General features: G+C 42.4%; 1 protein-coding gene across 1 annotated transcript; it reads right to left on the bottom strand.

The window, feature by feature from the left end:
- Window positions 1-379: 379 nt before the first annotated feature.
- On the bottom strand, window positions 380-20,604 carry KIF4A (kinesin family member 4A). The gene is made up of 30 exons (XM_009701395.1): window positions 20,482-20,604; window positions 20,254-20,368; window positions 19,447-19,637; window positions 19,086-19,178; window positions 17,678-17,844; window positions 17,386-17,480; window positions 17,075-17,194; window positions 15,748-15,923; window positions 14,665-14,726; window positions 13,844-13,979; window positions 13,276-13,334; window positions 12,985-13,090; window positions 12,355-12,420; window positions 11,855-12,040; window positions 11,078-11,181; window positions 10,625-10,769; window positions 10,016-10,126; window positions 9,167-9,250; window positions 8,462-8,575; window positions 8,043-8,198; window positions 7,530-7,624; window positions 6,943-7,072; window positions 5,894-6,064; window positions 5,390-5,497; window positions 4,531-4,608; window positions 4,341-4,442; window positions 3,485-3,646; window positions 2,011-2,130; window positions 1,156-1,278; window positions 380-565 (listed from the first exon to the last, which is right to left on the bottom strand). Exons 1-30 carry the CDS (start codon window positions 20,602-20,604, stop codon window positions 380-382), a joined length of 3,684 nt encoding a protein of 1,227 aa, XP_009699697.1.
- Between the last annotated feature and the right edge of the window lie 11 nt (window positions 20,605-20,615).

Here is a 20,615-nt window from a genome sequence, read left to right as displayed (position 1 = left end):
TCGGAAGAGTACCCGGATTTCCAGTGCAAATGCAAAGTTCTTTCAAGATTATGGATTAAACTGTACGCAACGTGTTCACAGCTCAGGATGAGGAAGGCAGCTGGAATGAGCAACCTGGATAAGTCACCTTCACTCACTACAGAAAGTCCAGAGGCAAGAGTCTGTTACCACCAGGCCCACACATACAAATATTTACAAAGAATTGGACACAATCTAGCAAAAACTAGTGTTTGACTCCCTTGCCGAGGCCAGAAGTCATCAAGCACAGCAGCCATCAGGTTTTTGCTGCAGTGAGAGATCCCAACACTTTTAGAAAAGGTCACCAGCAACATGGTCTAAAGCACAGCACAACCCAGTCATGGGGCGTCTCCCAGGCTCGTCAGTCAAGCTCCTCTTTGATAGGGGTGCAACCTGAGAAGAAGCTGGTATTGCTACTCAGCATTCTCTTCTTTCTCTTTACAAATGGTATCTGGTTCTCTTGGGACTCCTCATCTCTCACGAGCAGGGAAGCAGCAGTGCTGGGCTTCTTCATGAACACATCTTGGTCTGTGATATCTTTCAGGACCTGTCAGAAAAGCAAGGAAGACAGTTTGGGAATTGGTCACTGCCCTGAAGCAGCCAGCCAGGTTGCACTGGAGGCAGCACATACAGAAGTTGCCAGGCCAATGTCAGGAGTTGCTTAATGTCTTCACTCAAGTCAAAATTCTAAAGACAAATTCATGGGCTGAGGAGGAAGATACAGCATTTGGAATAGTGTGCAGAGGGTACAGAAGGAATAATGAATTCATTTAGCTCAGGCAATATGACAGCTGCCAAGTCAGCGTACACAATGGCTTAAGAACAGTAAGTTTGGGCATAGACAGATATGATTTTGTCCTATGAGCTCCTCAACTACCAGTCTGTCTTTTATTGCTGGAAGGTGCAGCAGGAAAGCATAGCAAGCCTGTGTGGCAAAGTTTTAGTATGAAAACTTAAGTTTTGAGTCTGCTGAATTCTTAAGACACAGGCTGGCTTGACAGCTGCAGTCTGATCAGAATTTTCTAGCAGCAGTCTATCATCTTGGGTTTTTTTTCTTCTTTAAGCTCCATCACTAGCCATAAATAAGGTGTGCACACATTCAGAACCCCTGTTCTCTCTTACAGCTTTAGGCAGTACCTTTGTGGTTGGTGTGATGCACACAGGCTGAAAGAAGGTCTCTCCTGCAGTCACTTCAGTGGGGTCTTCAAGTTTGAAGGAACCTTCTGAGTCCCTTGTGTGGTCCTCACACACCGTGGCATCCTGGGGGGCAGCAGCATTTTGAAGCACTTTTACAATATCCATCCCTTCCTTTCCCACCACTAACAGCTGAAGAAATACTAGGGGTCCCTAAGCCACCTTCTTTCCAGTTGCAAAGTAATTCATAGTACAGGATGCTACATGCCTCTGTCAGGCAACTGGTTTCATAAAAGAGTCAATAATTGAAGAATTACTGTGGGAGGTCTCTGCTTCAAATCTCTAAGATCCAAGAGTAAAGCAGACATTTCTAGCAAGAGTTCTAATGAACATCAGTTGCTCGTGAACCTTCCTGATGCTACAACCCCCCTCCTCAAATTATCCCTTCCATTCTTGGGAAAAAAAAATATCTGAAAATAAGTTAAGCTCTTGTGCCATCTGAAGCCAAAGATACAACTTTTATTTACTAAGTGCAGAAGAAAGACTTAAAGTGTTTGTCCTCAGATTCATGGCTGACAACTGGGAGTAGGTAAATATGTGATGTCTCCCACATTCCTATATTTAGTGCAAAAGCCTGGTACCGCAGTGGAAATCTTTGTACTCAATTACCAGAGATAGACACTGAATTACAGGGACCTTGACAAATGTTTCATAAAGGTGCATATGCTTTACCTGACAAACTGTGCATGTATGCTAACAGCATAACCGCTTATCCATTCATCCAGCTTTGCTTAAACACCCTGCAGCCTGGATGTTGGGTGCAGGCCCTTTTGCACCCACAAACACGGCGCTACTCACCGGAAAGCCAGGGTCTCTATTTCTGCATTTTGCAGAGTCGCAGCTACAGCCTTCAGTGCAGCCCACCTTCTGCTTCCTGCAGCCACACTGTCTATTTCCACATCGGCCCTTGCAGGAGCACTAAAGTAAGAGAAGAGTTCTGTGCAGAAAGAGCTTTGGAGTTTTACAGACTGCATCTAGATTGCCACAGCTGTCAACACCTGAAGCAATCGAAAAGACACTACTGTCCCCAAGCTGCCACAAACCTTTTATTGTTTCACTGTCAGTCCTGCATCCCCAGCAAAGAAACAGGTCTTTCCACTTGCAGAGCCATCTCTTGCTTCAGTATCCCCCAAATAAGCATCTTCAGTTACTCAGTCCCTGACTTCAAGTTACCCAAAAGGCTGCCAGTTTCAGTCAGACAAGCTGACATTTATGCAGTAGGAGGCAAACCCAAGTTACCATACCTAGGGCCCTCCATCTAGATGGAGATGACTCAATTTAGCTACTTCACGGCGTATCAGAACAATGAATCTCTTTGCTAGTCCGGGTACGTGAAGCAGTAGCAGACTGCACACACCAGCTGCTCCAAGCTACAGTTCCAAACTGAGCAGTAATTTGCACTGGAGTTCCACTGGGCTACATAAATGAACTCTGAAGAGCCAAGTGTCGAGCACAAACCCTTCATCCTGCAACATGGCCAAAAAGAACTCCCCAAAAACCAAACCACTAATAGTACTGTAGTTCAGAATTTATCAGGTTGACAAGCTCCAGTGAAAGGAACTAAAGCCAGACCTTAAAATTCATAAGTTTTTCCTGTGGTAACTGTTGACATTTTCACAGTCACTCAAGAGGGAAATATGTAATATTTACCCCTCTGTGAAAGGGGAAGAACATGTCTAACAGTGGAGGTCTAGTTTGATGGCAATTCAAGCCCAAAGAGGCCAATTCCTTCACAGTGGCTTGTGTTCAGCATGTTCAAATCATCTCTTCCATCCCATCAGGAATTAACTGAGCGGCAGGTTGAAGCTGCAGGCCCAGACCGATACAAACAGAAGATGGAAGCTCAGGCTTCTGGCAGGACTAGGAGCCACAGTGGGAACAGTACATAGGGCTACATGACAGCCCATCCATTTTTTTCCCCAAAATAGGCTTAATGAAGGAATAAGGCTGCTGTTAGGGCTCACTATTCTGAAACACATAGGCCAGTTCAGCCACAGGTAGCAGGACAAAACACATGTGTCTCATGGTAGGAGAATACTTGTCCAATGAAAAACTATTTAGGAAGGTGTTGGTGACTATATGCAACTTTTGCTCTTTCTGTCAGAAGATCATAAATAACCAATGCCAGCAGCATGATCATATTAAGGCTTTTCAGAACAATAGCAGACACACTACAATCTCACTGTTTCTCTGTACACGTCCTAGATCGTTAGGGACACAGGCAAGTGATTCCCTAATAGGTAATAACAAGTCAAAGGTAACTGGATCTTACCCCCATCACACTTTTCTTTGTTCCTTTGACTGCTTTTACTGGAACCCAGTCTGCATCCTCCACCTCCCCATCAGACTCTCCCGAGTCAGAAAACAGCTCTTCTACATCCATTTCTGGGGTTAGTGCACGGGGTTTTGCTGTCGTTTGCCGGCGAGTCTTTGGCTACACACAGAAATTATGAGGGTTGAAGACCCAGAAAAAATAACAGTGAGTTTACATTTTATTAAGGCACTTCAGAGTCCCACCACCACAGCCCCATTCCTCTTAACCCTGTAGCTTTCTTGGCTGTCTAAGGAGGAGACAAACGATCAAATTGTCAGGATTAAAAATTCAATCAGTCAATTTAAACTGCTATAGTTAACAAATCCTTGGAAATTTAATGGATTTGTGTCACAAAATAGTCTTGACAAAATAGTTTTAAATCATTTATTCCTCCCAGCTCTAAGATTTGGCTCTTTTGCAAGGCAACGATTAAATTTTCTATGACAGATGCCTTGCTCCATGATTCAGAGACTGGAAGTGCTACAAAGAAAACACCTGGATTACTAAGGAGGATATAAAGTCAGACATAATTAGACAGTGAGGGAATAGGTTTTGGTGTTTTCTGAGGGTTTGTGTTTTGTTTGTTTTTTTAAAATCAAAAAAACTAGTGCAAGCTAGTTTCAGAAGTTTTCTGAAAACAGAAACCTTAAGGACTGTCTGAAGTAGAGAACAGGCCTACTTCAATAAGCAGAACAAGATGCCTTGTAAAAAGCAGCTTGGGAGAAAGAAACCAAGATTATTAATAGCCAACATTAACTTTTGAAAAGAACCCAGGTACAATACAAGCGTGAAAACTGATATGAAGCATCTTTACTTTGGGTGGAATGTAATCAAAAGAAGAATCTGGAGACTCCGATGGCATTTGCTGAATGTGATGGAGCTTCTGTCCACTGGCAACTTGGAGGAGCAGCAGTTTCTGTTAAGAGAGACAAAAGTTAGCTTTACAAAATACATTAACCCAACTGCCAGGAAGCTCTCATACTTATGTCTGTACAAATCTCTACCTGTTTAAGAGTGTCATTTTCCCGGAGAAGTTCTTGGTTCTTCTCACAGACCTCCCTCATTTTCGCCAGCTCCTCCTCCTGTTTGCAAGACAAGAGGAAAACTGTAGGCTTACATGGGGGTAGCACAAGTAGGTGTTTGGGACAGATTTTTCTGTTTGGATCTTTCTTGCAACACCAGAGGGGTTTTGTTGTATTCTCTGACAGGAGATCAGCTCTGACTTCTAGATCAGGTAAATTATTAGTGCTACCACCTTGTTTTACGCATAACACAGCCAATACAACAGAGAGAATTTGATCCTTTCAGAGTGACCATTTAAGATCTAAACCTCCCTCTACTTCTAAGGCTTATCTCCAAATCAGGTGCACCTAGGACTGATTTTGCTTTAAAACATCACTGAACATGCCCCTCCACAGGAGCTTGCTAAACCACTTAATTCTCTTGGTGGCAAGAAAAGGTGCAGCTTGTAACATGTTTATATGATCAAGCTAAAGTTCTTCCATTGCTGATAGCGCAGCAGAGCTGCACTCAGCAAAGGATTAGTGATAGCATGTTGAATATCCTAACTAAAGGTGTTCTGAGCATGGAAGAAGTTTGCTGAGTGGGTCAGATTGTGGCAGGCCTCATTGCTGCATTTACATTTATTTAACAGAAGAGAGTACACAAGAGGAAAAATTACCCCACAGGCTTATTCAAACCTGTATAGCAACTATCCCCCGCAAACAACTGAATCGAGCAATCCTAGCTACAAATGGAAACGCTCCCAATCCTTCTGCACCTTCCTCCCTCTAAAGCTACTATTCCAAGTAACAGGTAGCCCTAATGAGCACACCCTTCCCAAGCCACATCCAGACGCTCTACCTGGAACTTGAGTCGCTCTTGCAGTTGTTTCTCCTGCTCACTTAGTGAATCTTCCAATTTCTTCTCTGCTGCTTCTTTTTGCTGAAATTGGCTAAGCAGGTACAGAACCTAAAAGCAAGTTAATATAGCAGAGACAAACAGGCATGAATTCCTAAAGAGAGATCTGGCAGCCCAGGCAAAGGCCTTGACAATTTCAGAAAGATTCTTTCTGCCACTTCCAGCATGATTCTGCCCTGATCTACTTTAAAAGTTATCTTGTGCTCAGGTGTAACATCCTCACTTAAAGCACTGTGAAAGTTATTGAATAAAGCAATTTGCATAGGACAAAGATGAATAGGGAGATTTCTTGGGCTTTAACTATCTGCAAGAGTCTAACAAGTCTTGATCAGGTATATAGCAACAGATTGATTTCAGCATACCCTCTTTGCTTTTATCTCTGAGCCAATCTGGGAATCAGAGTCCAAGACACAGGAGCTCTCAAGATTTCTATCACTTATGTTTTACCTTTTCCTGGTGGTGTTGTTCCTGCACCAAAAGCTGATTTTGGAACTCAGCCTCCATCTCTGTTATGTGGTTTCGCTCTTCAATCAGCATCTTTTGTATGTCTGAACAGCTGGCTTTACTCTGCTGAAGGCTGCTCTCCAACTTGCTTTCCTGCACTTTTGAGGAGACCAGCTGAAAGACAAAAGCAAGATGTTTGCTTGGGTCAGCAAGTTCCATGTTTCACAATGTCTGTCAGGACAGACATGCTGCAGCCTGAAGGCAAAGCATTTCTGTTTAACTTCCAGCCACCCTAAAAATTGGACTGGCCATCAGCAACAAGGAGACTAGATGAGAGGCTCAGGGCTAGACATCTGACAACCATTATGGAAGTGCAAAACAGATAGAACTGTTAACAAGACTTCCTGCTAAGTTAACCTTCTTTCCTGCAGCACTTTAAATCTGAGTATTAGGGGGACCCCAAAAATGAATGTTCTCCCATATTAGTTCCTTTATTCTTTTCCTTTAGTTTCCAAGGACCAGAGACTGATACGATTCTGTAATTCAGTTGCTCTTTCCTTGATTCCACATTAGCCCAATACCTACTTCTCTCCTAGCCCCAAGTCTTGTTCGGGCTTCTCCCATCTAAACATCCGTTCCACTGCTTCCACTCTGACCTCAGATAGTGCTCCCCTTGTTTCCCTGCAGATTGTCTACTTGTTCAGGAAGCATTTTTAGGTACTTTCTTCTCTTCCACTTCAGAAATTTGTCTCTTCCCTTTTACTATTCCCATGCAAGTCTTCTGTAAGCACAGATTTAGCTGATATCTCCAGACCCATGTCTACTCCATTTCCTTCTTCCCTGTTTTTTTGGGTTTCACTCCCCAAAGTGATATACAGTACAGGAGAATATTTCAATCAGAAGTTGTGAGGGAAATAAACCTCATCCAGTACAAGAGTGCTTCACTTGAATTCATCTCTGCGGTCAGGCTGTTAGTCACTTCCTTTCATTCCTGGCTAAGCAGACTTAGAGCATTTGTTTTTAGTGATAAAATAGGAAAATTCAGAATTTACCTCTCCAAGGAGATATTTCAAAGCACATTTAGCCTCTAGAATTGTTGCAATAGTGTCCCAACGCTGTTTTGCGCGATCTCCATTGTCTGCGTCTAAGAGTTTCTGCTGTAAATCCGCTATCTGGGCACTCCTTTGAAAGAATACATGTATTTGAGGTTATAACAACACAGGAGAAAACCTGGGTTAGTGTCTGGCTTAAAATTACTGTTACCAGAATATTAGACAAAAATTGTTCAAGTTAAAATTTTGACTGCTTAATATGGCAGCTGGAGTCTGCAATGCTATACCAGGGAGTTTCTCCTCCCGTCCACACTTCCAGTTAAGAATGCAGTGTTTCCTTCGTACAGAGGTGCTCACAAACAGCTAAGAAAAAAAAGCAATCTTAGTGCCTAAGTAGTGTCCCCACATCCCCACACTTTGGAAAAATTGAAACCAGGAAACCACATGGTCTTATCTCATAATTTCTAGTGTCAGTGTGTAAATTGTTTTACTTCCTCTTCTGTGAAACAGAGGAGTTGTAGATAGAGATGAGGGGAAAAAAAAACATAGGCAAGGTTGTGCAAATCAGCTTTGTCATACTGCCTTACCTGAGCCCCATCTCCGTTTCCAGGCTTTCTATCTGCTTTGATATGGACAGGTCCATCTCTGATGCCTGCAAATCTGTGAGGGAGTAGGTGCGTCTCTAAAGAATTGCAGCAATGGACAGAAATGAGCAATAGGTGAAGAAATGCACACAAGACTGGGCTTTCACTTACAGACATTTCAGCAAAGAGGAGTCATACTATTACAAAGGCCTCCAAATATCTCTATATACTTAAATTCCACTGCTCCTTCCCAAAAGCATAAAGTCTTTGATAAGGGATGTGACCCACTCTCATCCATCAGATTCATTGCATTAAGTAGCAAGTTACTTCAGCAACCCTGTTCCCTGACTTGCCACAGGACAGTAACAACATCAGCCCTTTCTTCCAGAAAGGTAACCATCTCCATCCCTGCCTTCTGAGGGAAATGGTCAAATAGGAGTCAATAAAAAAAAAGTGACAGTACTTGCTGAACAGCCAGAAGCATGGGGCAGGGAAAGTGACATTTCCCTCTCTTACCCGGAGCTTTAGAGGTGGGTTTTCCCCAGCCTCTTTCCTCTCTTTAAGCTGAAGGAGCTCCTGTGCCAAGATCTTTCTGTCTTCCAGAAGGTCTGCAAGGTGTCGTCGAGCCTCTTCAGTACTAACAAGAACTTCTACTTCATTTGCAAGCCAGCTCTGGAGGGAAAAGAAAAACAACTAAAACCCACACATCAAAAACCAAAAAGCAGTATAGTGGTTCCCTGTAGTCTCAACTTTAGGACTGAATCCTTCTGAAATGCCTTCACAGATAAACTGCATAATCACATTGTCTCCCTTAATATGTAACTCCATGTTCCTCCCCTCTGCCCTCCAGCCATCAACCCCAGCAGCACCTACTGTGTTAACAAAGCTAAGTTTGCCCACTGTTTGTTGGAATGCACAACACAGTTGTCACCCACTTTTACTCGTGCAGCAACTCCTTCCATTCCCCGATTCTGACTTTCCTTCCGTTTATCCGCAGCCTCTCGTTGCTTCTGCAGAGCATCCTTCAGGCGCTTGTTAGCAGCTGCTGCCTGTAAAATATTTTACGCAAAAGTGGAACAGTAGTTGCTTCACTTAATCTGCAACGGTTGAAAACATGAGGTATTCCCAATGCAAGCCAGACATTGAGACAATGAGATGAGAGCGTGAGGTTAATAAAACCAGAACAACTTTAGAATTAAGCAGACTGGAATCCTTGACTTTATTTCCTTTGCTGAGATTCTCAGTTTAAAGAGAATCTGCTTCTAGTCCTAAAGGTAGAAGAAAGCATCCAAAATTATGGTTTCAAGATGCATTTCTTCTGTACAGCCATCCTGAAAGATATTAGCATATCCACCACACAAACTCATTTTACACTTTCTAGCTTTGGTATCTGTAATAGATTTGCCACAGCTGCCTGATGCTTAAAGGGTAATTTAGCCTTTAAGGAGCAGATTTAACTAGAATCCCTCAAAGGCTACAATACAGAAGCATAGTATTTTTCCTACAGAGAGGAAAGCACCTATTTCCAGACCTCCAAACTGCTTTTAAGAAGCTTCTGCATATCCTAATTCAACCTCCAACCACACTTTGCAGACCTTTAGGAATCAGTCAGGAATTTCTAGCAGATATTGTCTCCTTACCTCTTCTGTTTTGCGCCGAAGTACGTTGGCCTGCTTCTGAAAATCTCGTTCTAGCTTAAGTAGCTCGTATTGTCTCTTGCGATCCTGCAGGGAAATAATGTTAAGACAGATAGGAGAAAAAAAAAAAAAAAATCACGTCACATTAATACCTATGGCCAGTTTCACACTTCTTGGAACAGCATAATTACATTTGCTGTTCTGCAACGCAAGTTCTTCATGACAATGATTTCACTGATCATTACAAGCTTAAGCCATGTAATGCCTTTGAGAACAAATGGCTGTTTGACTTAAAGTGACTAGAAGGAGCTCCAAACTTTCCATTAAAAAGATTTGGGAGCCTAAAGGCTGTAAGAGACTGCAAACCAAAAGTTTAAGACTTAGCAACACAAAGCACTGAGGGGCGAGCTCGTTACATTAAGAACTCCTGTGAGACGAGAACAAGAGTACAGATGTTTGCTGTTCATTATACTTGAACGTTACAAGCGGCTGGATTTCATTAACAATTCTGTTTACCTGCAGATTTAATATTCCTCTGAAAGCTTAAATATCTCCTGTTCTGTGGCCAAACACTACAACTTTAAATACTTTAAAAATTAAATATTTTTGCCTTCTGCTTTAGAGCTGAATTATGACAACTGTGTTGATAGCTTTAAGGTCTCCAGACATATGCGAGTCCATTTACGACAACTGGTGAAAGGTGGCAACCATATGAACTAATGTTATCTTCAAAGCATTCCCCAGATGTTTTTCAGATGCTTGCTAGTTAAACAAAGCCTTGCAGCAAACACTTTAATGATTTGTTTCACTCTTTGGAGGGAGGTACAGTTTGGGGGCTTACTGTTTGCTCACCCGTTCTTTCAGCTGGATCACTTCCTTGTCCTTCTGTTGTTTCCATTGCCTGAATTTCTCAGCATCATCTTTCATTTGGCGCATCAGCTGTACCCTTTGGCTTTTCATTTCCTGAAAAATAAAAAGGGCTGGAAGAATTGGCTGGAAGAATCATCCAGTACTTGCATTCTGGGTAGTTTCAACCTACGTTCCCCTAGTGTGGCTGTCAGGAGTGGGAAGTGGCAGATGGGAAATATTAGTGTGCTGCCCACTCAGAGGACATGCCTAAGGACACTCTCAAAGTGCTAAAACTGAAGAATTCATTTTTTTAAGGCATAAAGGGAAGACTAACACATGCACAGTATACACGTGGAAATCAAAGTGAAGTGATTTGACTGAGGCAATAAATTATCAGAACAGCCAGAAGACACTTTGGACTTTTTATTCCTCCAAGCCTCAATAGTCACCTGTCTATTGTATTACACCACGAATTGTGGTCACGCAGCCAAAGGAATCTTGCCAAAAACTGATGTTCTCAGCCTAACAAAAGAGGAAGCGAGTGCCTTCTGTCTGGAAGCTGCTTCGTCTACACTGGAGCAAGCCTAAGAACCGCATGCTAGGATTAGTTACCCTGATCTCCTGGTTCAGTTTGGAGACAGTGCGTTCTGTAGATTCCTTCAGCTTTAGGAGCTTTGATTGCTCATTCAGCTTTTTCTTCAGCTCGTTAATTTGCCCTTCCAACTCCTGAAGTCTTTTCCGACGCCGTTCACTCAGTCTGTAAAGAAATCACACTTTAAAAACAGCCCCTCCAATAACTTATTTTCAAACAAGTACTCTCCAACTTTAGAGGCAGCTTATGAAAGATGCAGCAATTGGGTATTATCATCTTTCCCACTGATGAAAGCCCACTATCAGGCTTCCCCGTAGTTCATACAACTCACATAGCATGTTAAAGGGATGCATTCGCATCAAAATAAGAGCTTTTATAAATAGCAGAAGTAAGTGCAAGACAATAAATTTTCACAGGCACATTAATACAATTTTCAGTGCTATAAGCCACACGGCTTGCATAGTCACTCTTACTTGGCTTGGTTGACATCCTTCTTCGCCATATGCAGAGCAAGAATCAACTCCTCCTTTTCTTTTTGCAAATTGCTGACCTCTAATTCCAGATCCTTGATATTAGTCTAGAAAGGACAAGAGTAGTAAGCCTCCAAATAAGAAACTTAAAGCTTTGTCTCAGAGTGTGGTTTCAAGACAGTAGGCCTTGAGAAACCAGGATCCTTTCCAACAGACTGTAAACCACCTTATCTAAAAGCAGTAGAAGTGTCAAAAGGGCTAGTCTGCCATACACTGAAATCTTAGCTGGTCCACAGAACCATTGTGACAAACTAAAAGTTACGATTGAACAATTTCAGAGCTGGAAGATCCCAGTACAGCTACTGAACAGAGGAAGCCAGATCAGCGGGCTCTACGACGAGAGTTAACAACCAAGTATGTGCATTTTGTGTTGGCGCAGCCAAGCAAACCTCTGAGTAAAAAGCAGAGAAGCCCATTCCACATAGAACAGCTAGTGGCTAATAGCTTATTTCAGGGAGAAGATCATCTGCTGGTGGTAGAACTATTTGCAGATAGCTGGGCATGGTCATTCCCCACCTTCTCTGCTGACACCTGTAGTTAACTCCCTGCTATGCCCAAGGAGGCAGTGACCCCGCTTAAGGAAACAGATAGTCTCAGTAAGAACACATTCATAAGACAACAGATCTTCTCCTCCCTTCCCCGCTCAGCATGCACTGACTGCATTAATTGGGAAAAATAAACTGAACATATCCTTTCAAGAACTATTTCAGAAGAGTTTACCTGGTATTGGGACTGAATGGGCTCCAGCTGACTATCATTCTGAGTCATTTTTTTGGCAAGTGCCTCTTTCAGAGCCAGGGCTTTATTCAATTCAAGCAGCTCTTTGGACATCTGCGCTTGACGAAGGGCATGTTGAGTGGTGAAGTCATCTGAGGATCTCTTGGTATCCTGGCCCATTTCTGCTTCCTGGAGGAGAGACAGCAATGAGGAGAAGAGGCCAATCCAAAGCTCTTGAACTACATGATCACAGTTTCTGCAGAACACTTCAAATTAATTTTTTTTACATAAAAAAAAATTAGATATTCAGAAATGAGAACAGGTTATTGATCTTGAACACATCGAGCAAATCAGAGCATAGAAAGGCAGCACATAAAGTGACACATATTATTTACCAAACAGTTGGATTAGAAACTAGCATAAGGACACAGATAGAAGAGGAGCAATGAGGGGATAAAAACATGCCCCAATAAGGTCTGCACTGCTGGACCCCCCTCACTTACAGCTGTAGCATCCTGTTCAGAGTTTGCCATCTCTGCAGCAGCTTCCATTCTGGCAGCATTTTCGGTCTATATAGGACAAAGAAAATAAAATTTTGGTAAAAGTGAAAGATGAAGCAAAATGAAGCTAATAACAGTCTGTTGGCCTATTTTGACAAAGCATGATGTTATTGCCCTCTATCCAGAGAGCTGTCTCTGGAAAGAGGATGCCATTGTCTTCCTCCTTAAGTAAAATGAGCATAGTCCTCCTAGACTAGCTGGACAAGCCATTCTTTCTGGGTTGCTCATCAAAATTTGGGTCGCCCATCAAAACTACCAAGTTTATAACTCTCCTTCCAACTTTTGGACTGTAAATCCATGCTAATGTCCCACTATCAGATTCTTTTATGGAGACTCTTCCTTTCCCCCTACCACATGCAGCCACTCAAGCACAAGCGGCCTTCCTGCAGCATTAAAAGTACAGCAGGACAGCTTGTTTTCAAGTGGATATCAAGAGTCATTTAACAGTTGTAATTCCTGGGCTCCTTAAGCAACGTTTCTGCAGAGTGGAATCCACCGCTTAGCAGAAGAACCCTAGGTTACATTAGTAAACTCGCTTGGCACACACTCCTCTCTCCCTGGATTCAGTCTTACCTGCAACTGAGCCAACACTTGCTGCAGATTGCGAATCACCTCGACGTCCTCTTTTAGTTCCTCATCTTCCACAGTCTCTACCAGCTTCTGCAGATCAAGCTTGCATCTGCAATGCAGACATGGGAATAAGTCCACGAGTATTGCATGACACTGGTGTCACACACGCCAATAAGCAACAACCTTCCCCACTGAACATACAATCAATTTGTGTTTATCCAATTTATCCCAACAAAAATGTTTAATGCTAAAACACATTTCCTTAATATGAGTAGGGTGAGGAAACAGACTTACACAGCATGCTGCTGAAGTTGCTCCAGTTTGGCATTCATCTTCTCATTTTCTTGTTCTGTCTAAGAGAAGTCAGAATTATAGTGAATTGTAGGAAGAGCCAAATAAGAAGGCAGAAAACAGCTAATTTATTTGTAGTAAAAGATATGTTATCAGTCTGTGGCAAATCAATGCACTGAAAGATCTTGCATGATCATCGTCACCAGTTTGTTTAGATTTAACATGCTTTTTCACAGGAATATACACTGCAGTGAAACAAAACAGAGTGGGGTGGGGAAAAGGGAAGAGAGAGTGCATGCATGTGCAAGTGCTGGTATTTAAAACATGAAAACAACAGAAAACTGAAAGGTTCATGTCTACTTTTCCCCACTGGAATCACCAGATCTATAGGCTCTGACAGGTTCTGGAAGACTTCTGGTTCTAACTGATAGCTAGCAATTTGAAATGCAAAAGGAACATTAAAAAGAGAGATTCCTAACATGCCGTTAGTACAGGAGCTGCTATTGATTAATCTTCAGCTAAAAGGGGAAGTCATGCAACTTAAAGCTGCTCTTGGGTAACTGAACCTTACCAGAATGATCCTCTCCAACATCTGTGCTGTCTGACCAGCAGCCTCACTCAGTCCTCGGCTCAGCTTTTGATTCTCTTCCACTAGTGACTTGTTCTTCTCCATCAGGGACTGAAGATTCTCAGAAGGTGCCATACTACTGAAACATTAAAGGCCAGTTTGCTTGTGAACATGACTTCAGAGGTTTGTAATAGTACTGAAATTACCTCCAAGTTTCCTAAGTAACTTACAATAAATATAGGTTATAACAGATGAACAGAAATATCTGGAGGAAGTCTAATTTGAATGAAAAAATTTAAGTAATACAGCTTACCAAAAGTAGACATTTGCAAGATGAGGCACTCCTTTTGAAATGGGAATGCTGTTTAACCAATCGTAAGTCTGCACACTGCATGTTCTTAGGTTTTGAAACATCCTCAGAAAACACCTACACAATCCAACTCTTTCCTGTATTTGTGCTTTTAAGAACAATGAGATGGAGGTGCCCTACATTCAAGGGTAGAGGGGTGAGGAGGAAAGGAAGGATGGATGGGTCCGAGAAACAGATACTTAGGAGACATCGCCTAGTTCCTCTCATATTTCTACAACAGATTTTTGTAGTCTTAAGGTGTTTGCTACAAAACTAGATGACCCATACGTGCACGGAGTTTCAGTAAGCATGACAAAAAGAGCAAAAGGAGAAAAAGATTGTCCAGATCGTATTAGAAAGCAACCAGTTTGCTCTACCCTCACTCTACAGCACTGTCTAGAACAAAGGAGATCTAGAGCCTTTGCTGGTGTGCGATGGCCACCAGTTACATTGAGAATTAGTCTACAAATCTTACTTGATAGACACTGGGAGGGTCCCTCCATGGGCCTGCAGCAGTAACACCTGTAGCTGTTGTACCTAAAAAGACAAACAATTACCAGTTACAAATCTCTCCCATATAGTAAATAGATGGTTGAAGACACACTATTAAGATCCTTAGTCTTAATAAGAGTCACCTGCTCCACAATTGTCCTTTTACCACTGCCTGTGGAAAGGAATCATGTTGCTACAGTATTTCAAGTTAATTTACTGCTTAAAAAAGCTACCTTCTCTTTGTCAGATCAGAGCATGGTAAGCCACCCGCAGACAGCTGATGTACTGCTCTGTGCAGAGTGTCAGAGACCTCGCTGATCCAAGGGGCAGGTCTCCCATTTTGCTGAACTAATGCTCTGTTGCTACATTTCACATGAGATAGGGTCAGATCACTTGCCTTCCTAAGCTACTTCAATATGCGATTTGAATTTATAGTACTTTAATAAATATTCACTAGGCTCTGGTGAACACTCCTATGCAGTAAGCAAAACCACATACTTGCTCTATTGTGGAACACGATCACCGAGTTTTTCTATGGAGAAGTAACATGAAAGACTGTGCCATATCCACGCAGTCAAGTAAGCGCAGCAAGCCTGGCTAACTCTCATCAGTAGGCAAGCCCTTGGGCACTTCTGGCTTTGGGTTTAACCAATTCTAGTTTATGAAACTTATTTCCCTCTGAAGCTGGCCACATAGAAACACTCTTCACTTCCCACTCTGTGCTGGCCATAGGCAGGTGATGTCAGCGAGGTAACTGTCACTGTATGTCTAATTTCACCTGTAGCCTAATGGCCAGGTGATGATTTGGTCAGTGGAAGGGAAATGTAAATCACACTCACCCTACCATTTTTCTGTGGCATTGAATAGTTGCTGTACAATTACAATAAATATTTGTGTCTTCCCTTTACAGCACTTACATAGCTGTCTCAAGAGACAGAGAAACACACACTAAATATTTTTTGCATATTTTGTGTAGCGAGGCATCCTGTGTCTTTACTTGCTGTTTACTGAGCTTAGTACCAAGAGGATAGATCTACTCCTCCCACATGAAGAAAGCACCCATTACCTGCTGCTTTAGATGATGCAACTCAGCTGCCTGGGGATCAATGTTGACAATTGGTTTATTTTTTATTTTTCTTGCTCTGTCAGCATAACGCAAAGTATTTAGAGTTTCTTCTAGATTGGAATCCGCTGGGCTTACACAGGCAATCATGAGAGTATGGCTGTTACCACCCAGAGAATCTGAGAAGAAGAACAAGGCATAACCAAAACTTTGAGAGCGCCGAAGAATGACTAGTAAGGTATCATTATCAAGATATCCGAGACTGCATGAGTGCGTCTCCATACTACAGCTAAAAGATATCCTGCTTTAGTCTTGGGTCACTGTCATCTACTTTCTCCTCTGCCCTAGTCAGCACTATACTAAACAGATTTTTTTTGAAAGCCAAAGTCCCACAGTTATGTCTCAGCTCTAAGCACCAATGATTTCACATGAGAAGCCCCAGTAATATTGTTGTCCTGTTAAGTAATTTCTGTATGCCATTTCTGGCACAGTTCTTTCAGGTTTTCCCCTCTCTTGTACCACATAGTAATACTCAAGACCTCCATGGATATCCAGACATCAGAAATCACACAATCTTCCAATTTAAAGAGTAATGGGCTAAGAACATGTTGGTTCAGATCATCAAGCTGTATGGCATTTTATCCTTTGGTTTTACACTAACATATATTGGCTATTTGAAACTTCTGATCAGGAAAAAAGGACCCTACATCCGTCTCTGCATACTCCAGTTTCTTTTTATTACTTTCAGATATGGCAAATACTGAAGAGCCTAACTTTTTGTACCAAATTATTTAACTACTAGAAAAATCACAGTAAATTGCATTACTGTAGCTATGTCCATATTAAAGACTAATTTAGATAAAACTTATTAAAAGACTATCACAACTATTGAAAAATGAGTACCAGGAAGACTAGATATTCAGACTAAGAAAAAATAAACATGATGCGCACAGTGAAGGCACAGACAGCTTGAGATTCAATATCCTCCAGTAAGCAGCTATAATTACAGTATAATAATAGATCCCTGCTTCCAGATTTAACTTCTCATCTTCCTTCTCCCTACCAAAAAAAAAAAATGCACTGAATTTGTCTAGTTTCCTCCTATCACATAGGAACTGTAAAAGAGCAGGACTGATAAATGAGTCCATCTCAATGCATTTGCAACCTAAAAATAAGAGCACAGAAAAGGTCTAACTAAACCAATAAATGCAATCTCTTTGTCAACAGCAGCTACTGCTTTGAACTGTGATTGTATGGCTGTTGGGGTTTTTTTGCTACTTTACTTGAAGTATATCTGTAGATTTAGGCTTTATCATCATCTGTCTCTTACCTTGCAGTAGTCTTGTTAACTTTGAGTCTCTGTAGGGGACAAACCCACTCTTTTTATTTTCATCACCGAGAGCACTAATTACATTCCCCAGGCAGAGGAGACCTCTGTTTATGTTGATGCCTGCATACAAAGAGATAAAAGTGAGCAGAGACACCTCAATAGCTAGGAATTGGTCATTTCCTGTCCTTATTAAAAATGTTAAGACTGTTTAAAAAAGCACATTATAAAGGTTAATTAAACAACTGCTTTGCTTTTTCATTAACTCAAAAGTGGTAAGAAACCCAAGCTATACCAGTCCTTTTCCAACAGACCTTCTTTTAGTCTGTCTCCTTCAGCCTTGGTCTTCTTTTGTCTCTCAGAGCCAGCAAGATCAACGAGGTGTAGCTTGCAGTGAAAACTACTGTTCCTATAGCAGAAAGAAACTATTCAGTTGAGCTACTAGGCTGAAAGATATACTTCATATCAGCCAGCCAAATAAAGAAACAGCCTCAAGAGCAGCTCAGCTGAGTTCATCCAAGGCCCAGAAAGAATGACAGGACTATGAAATTTTGAGTACATTTGACTCCTAACAGCTGCTAGGAGTAGCTGCACGATCACACTTACTTGTCATTTTTCTTCTTCTGATCAATGCAAATGGTGAAGATGGCATGGGACCGTGAGGACTGGGAATTCATTGCCGTGGAGGCCACTGTTCTGGAATTGTTCCCTTGCTCTAGGCAGGATACAGTATCTTGGGCACAGGTGACATTTCTTTCTGTTAACCCTACAATCTGTACCCAGGAAGAAAGCATTATTTATCCTCTCCTCCCTCTTCACTCCAACTTACATCAGAAAAAAATATTCTCTGTCTTAGACTACAGCAGACAAAGTGAAGTCCCTGTGTAAATACCCATTCACAAGAATCAGTCTCACTTCAAGCCAGAGACTTGGTATGGATTCCCCCAGCAAAAATTTGTTCTGAACTTCATATCAGTAACATTAAGCCACATCACCTCTCCTTCCTCCTACTCCTACATACACACACCACGTTCCTCAGTGCCTGCTTGAGGACCAACTGGGCTACAGGATGGAGGCAGGGCTCCTCAGTACTCTGTGGAGAAAATCATAGCTGCCCTCAGATATCCCCAGCCAAGCCGGGAGCTGAAAGTTCTGCCAGTCACAGGCAGAGGAAGGGGAAAACTGGCTGACGGGGGTGGGGCATTTGTGTGAACAGAGTGCAGGTAGGTATTAGGGACATAAAGGACAGAGGGGACCGAGTAGTAGGGACTGGTCGTGCTCCTTGGCAAGCTCGCGCTTTCCCTGAAGGGTCTGTCTCCCTGGATCCTAATGCCACTGCTAACACAGCCAGTCACACCCCAGTACTTTAGAGATGACAGCGAGCAGCACAAGATTACACATAACAAAAGCATTAATGGATCAAAGCTTCAGGTGTCACGCACACTTAAGCTGTGTGTATGACAGCCAACAACCTACCCACCGCTGCAAACTGAAGCTGTATGAATGAATCGCAACCAATGGACAGAAGTGCAACCACAACACAAGTACACAGCGCAAGCAGTAGCACAAGGTTTTTCTGCACTACGCTATAAGCGCACATTTTCTTAGGAGTATTGTAGAGATAACTTGGGCACTTAAATAGTTGCCCCTCGGGATCCCTTTGTTGCATGCTACTTCTGCCGAACTGTCACAATCACAACAGAGTTTGGAAATTGGTGAAGGGACCCAAAGTAAAACATTCTCAGGTATTCACTTTTTTTTTTTGAAGGCTGATTTAAGAGTCAGAATAGGACTTGCAAGTGGCTTTGTCATGAATATCTAACACTATTGGTGTTATCCAAGTAAACTTAAGGATCATCAACAGCTCAAATTTGAGAGGAATAAGTAGTTGCGATGATTTCATATGCACTAATATAAATCAGTGCTGAAGGAGTCAGACAGTTGTTGCACTGACATATTCATCCCGAGCCACATCACCCCCCCTTATGTACCCATATCTAACAGGACAACAGACCTTTATGCCTTCTTTCGGATCTTCCCGTATACTAATTTGAGAAGACCGCTCTCTTGATGGGCACAGCAGGTCTAGAATATCCTCATTGTAGATCTGAAAGCATCAGAACTGCAGTTCAGATTTAGCAGCCTCACAAGAGAACAATTCGCATAAGGACAGACGTACAGTTACACAGAAATCATGGGTAACTTTGCATGACATTCTGTTCATTTTACCTTTCCAGAAATATACCTAGCCTCGGAATCCAGTTCCTGACAAGTTATGTAGTGTTAGGCTTTAATTTAATAAATACCTATTACTTGAAGGAGGTGAACTGTAATTCATAACTTTAGAATAGTCTGAAAATCAAAACAAATTTTACCTCTAGATAAGAAACTTTGAGGACGAATTCCCAATCCTGCCTTTGCTCCTTCTCCTTAAACAGCAGTTTGATTACCCGAGGGATGACCCCCACACTAGGTTCATGCTCTTGATTGGCAGTGTAGGTACCTCCCATAGAGTACGTTTTTCCAGATCCCGTCTGTCCGTAAGCTAAGACAGTAGCATTATACCCTAGGGGAACAAAGGGCGCCCAGATCAGACAGTCACGTGGGAACCAGAAGAAACTCTGATGAACAATGCTGCATTCTAGTAAAATCATCCTTCCAGAAAAGCACTGCCCCTTGCCATCAATTTACAGAAGCTTTATGCTCAGGTCACAGCAACACCAATGGGAAAAACAAGTCAATGAAAAGCTCCCCAAAACACAGATAAAATTATTATTCCAGTTCTTTTTAAAATCTGCACTGTTGCTTTAGTAGAGCTAGTTATAGAAACACAGTGTAAGTTCTCTGTCATCTCAGCTCCACCGTAGCGTCGCTAACAGCTTGTGGTATGGGATGCTTATCAATTCATCATATTTTGCTTGATAAAATTCTCTTCCCTTACATAAATAGCTTCAGGAACCAAAATGACCCAAAGAACACACACAAGTCATTTTGTTAGCTCTGTGGAGTACAACAGGTTGTAAACAGGCAAGATTTGGCATTTCTCGCTAGAGGCTAGTGCAAGATTTTATTTTCTGAGAAAAAGTAAAACAGAATAGAGAATTAAACAGCACCTTCTTCCAGCTGAGCCTTCCAAAACCCCCAGTATTTTAAAACAGAGCTTGAACTCAGTTACCACAAACCTTTGAAGATGCCTCGTATGAGAGGGGCAACAGCTGTGTTGAAGACTTCCTCTTGCTCAACAGAAGGGTCGAACACGTAATCATAGGTGAATGACTTATCGTTACCTACAACCACCTGCGGAGGAGACGAGAACAGAGAGCGCTGACCGCGCTGCCCCGGTACCCTGGCAGCAGACCCCGGGGGGAAGGCAAGGCCGGCCCCCAGGCGCAGCAGGCCGGCTCCCTTACTTGCGGTTCCCCCGGCACGAAGGACAGGCACATCTGGCACCCTTCGCTGGTCTCCTTCGGCACCAAGGGACGGCAGCGCAGGGCCACACGCACCGGGATCACCTTGTCATCTTCTCTCACCATTTTCAGTCACC

This window comes from Cariama cristata, unplaced genomic scaffold, assembly GCF_000690535.1.
Source record: "Cariama cristata isolate BGI_N322 unplaced genomic scaffold, ASM69053v1 scaffold31275, whole genome shotgun sequence".
Classification (NCBI taxonomy): domain Eukaryota; kingdom Metazoa; phylum Chordata; class Aves; order Cariamiformes; family Cariamidae; genus Cariama; species Cariama cristata.
Note: the sequence above shows the minus strand (reverse complement) of the source record. Positions and strands in the feature narration are given on the sequence as shown.

Bases quoted from the DNA above. Each gene is read 5' to 3' on its own strand.
- KIF4A (XM_009701395.1), bottom strand. From the start codon at position 20,604: ATGGTGAGAGAAGATGACAAGGTGATCCCGGTGCGTGTGGCCCTGCGC. The intron at 8,576-9,166 runs GTAAGGAGACAA...AATATTTTACAG, and splicing joins TTCGGCGCAAAACAGAAGAG to GCAGCAGCTGCTAACAAGCG. The intron at 7,073-7,529 runs GTAAGGCAGTAT...ATTCTTTCAAAG, and splicing joins GAAACGGAGATGGGGCTCAG to GAGTGCCCAGATAGCGGATT.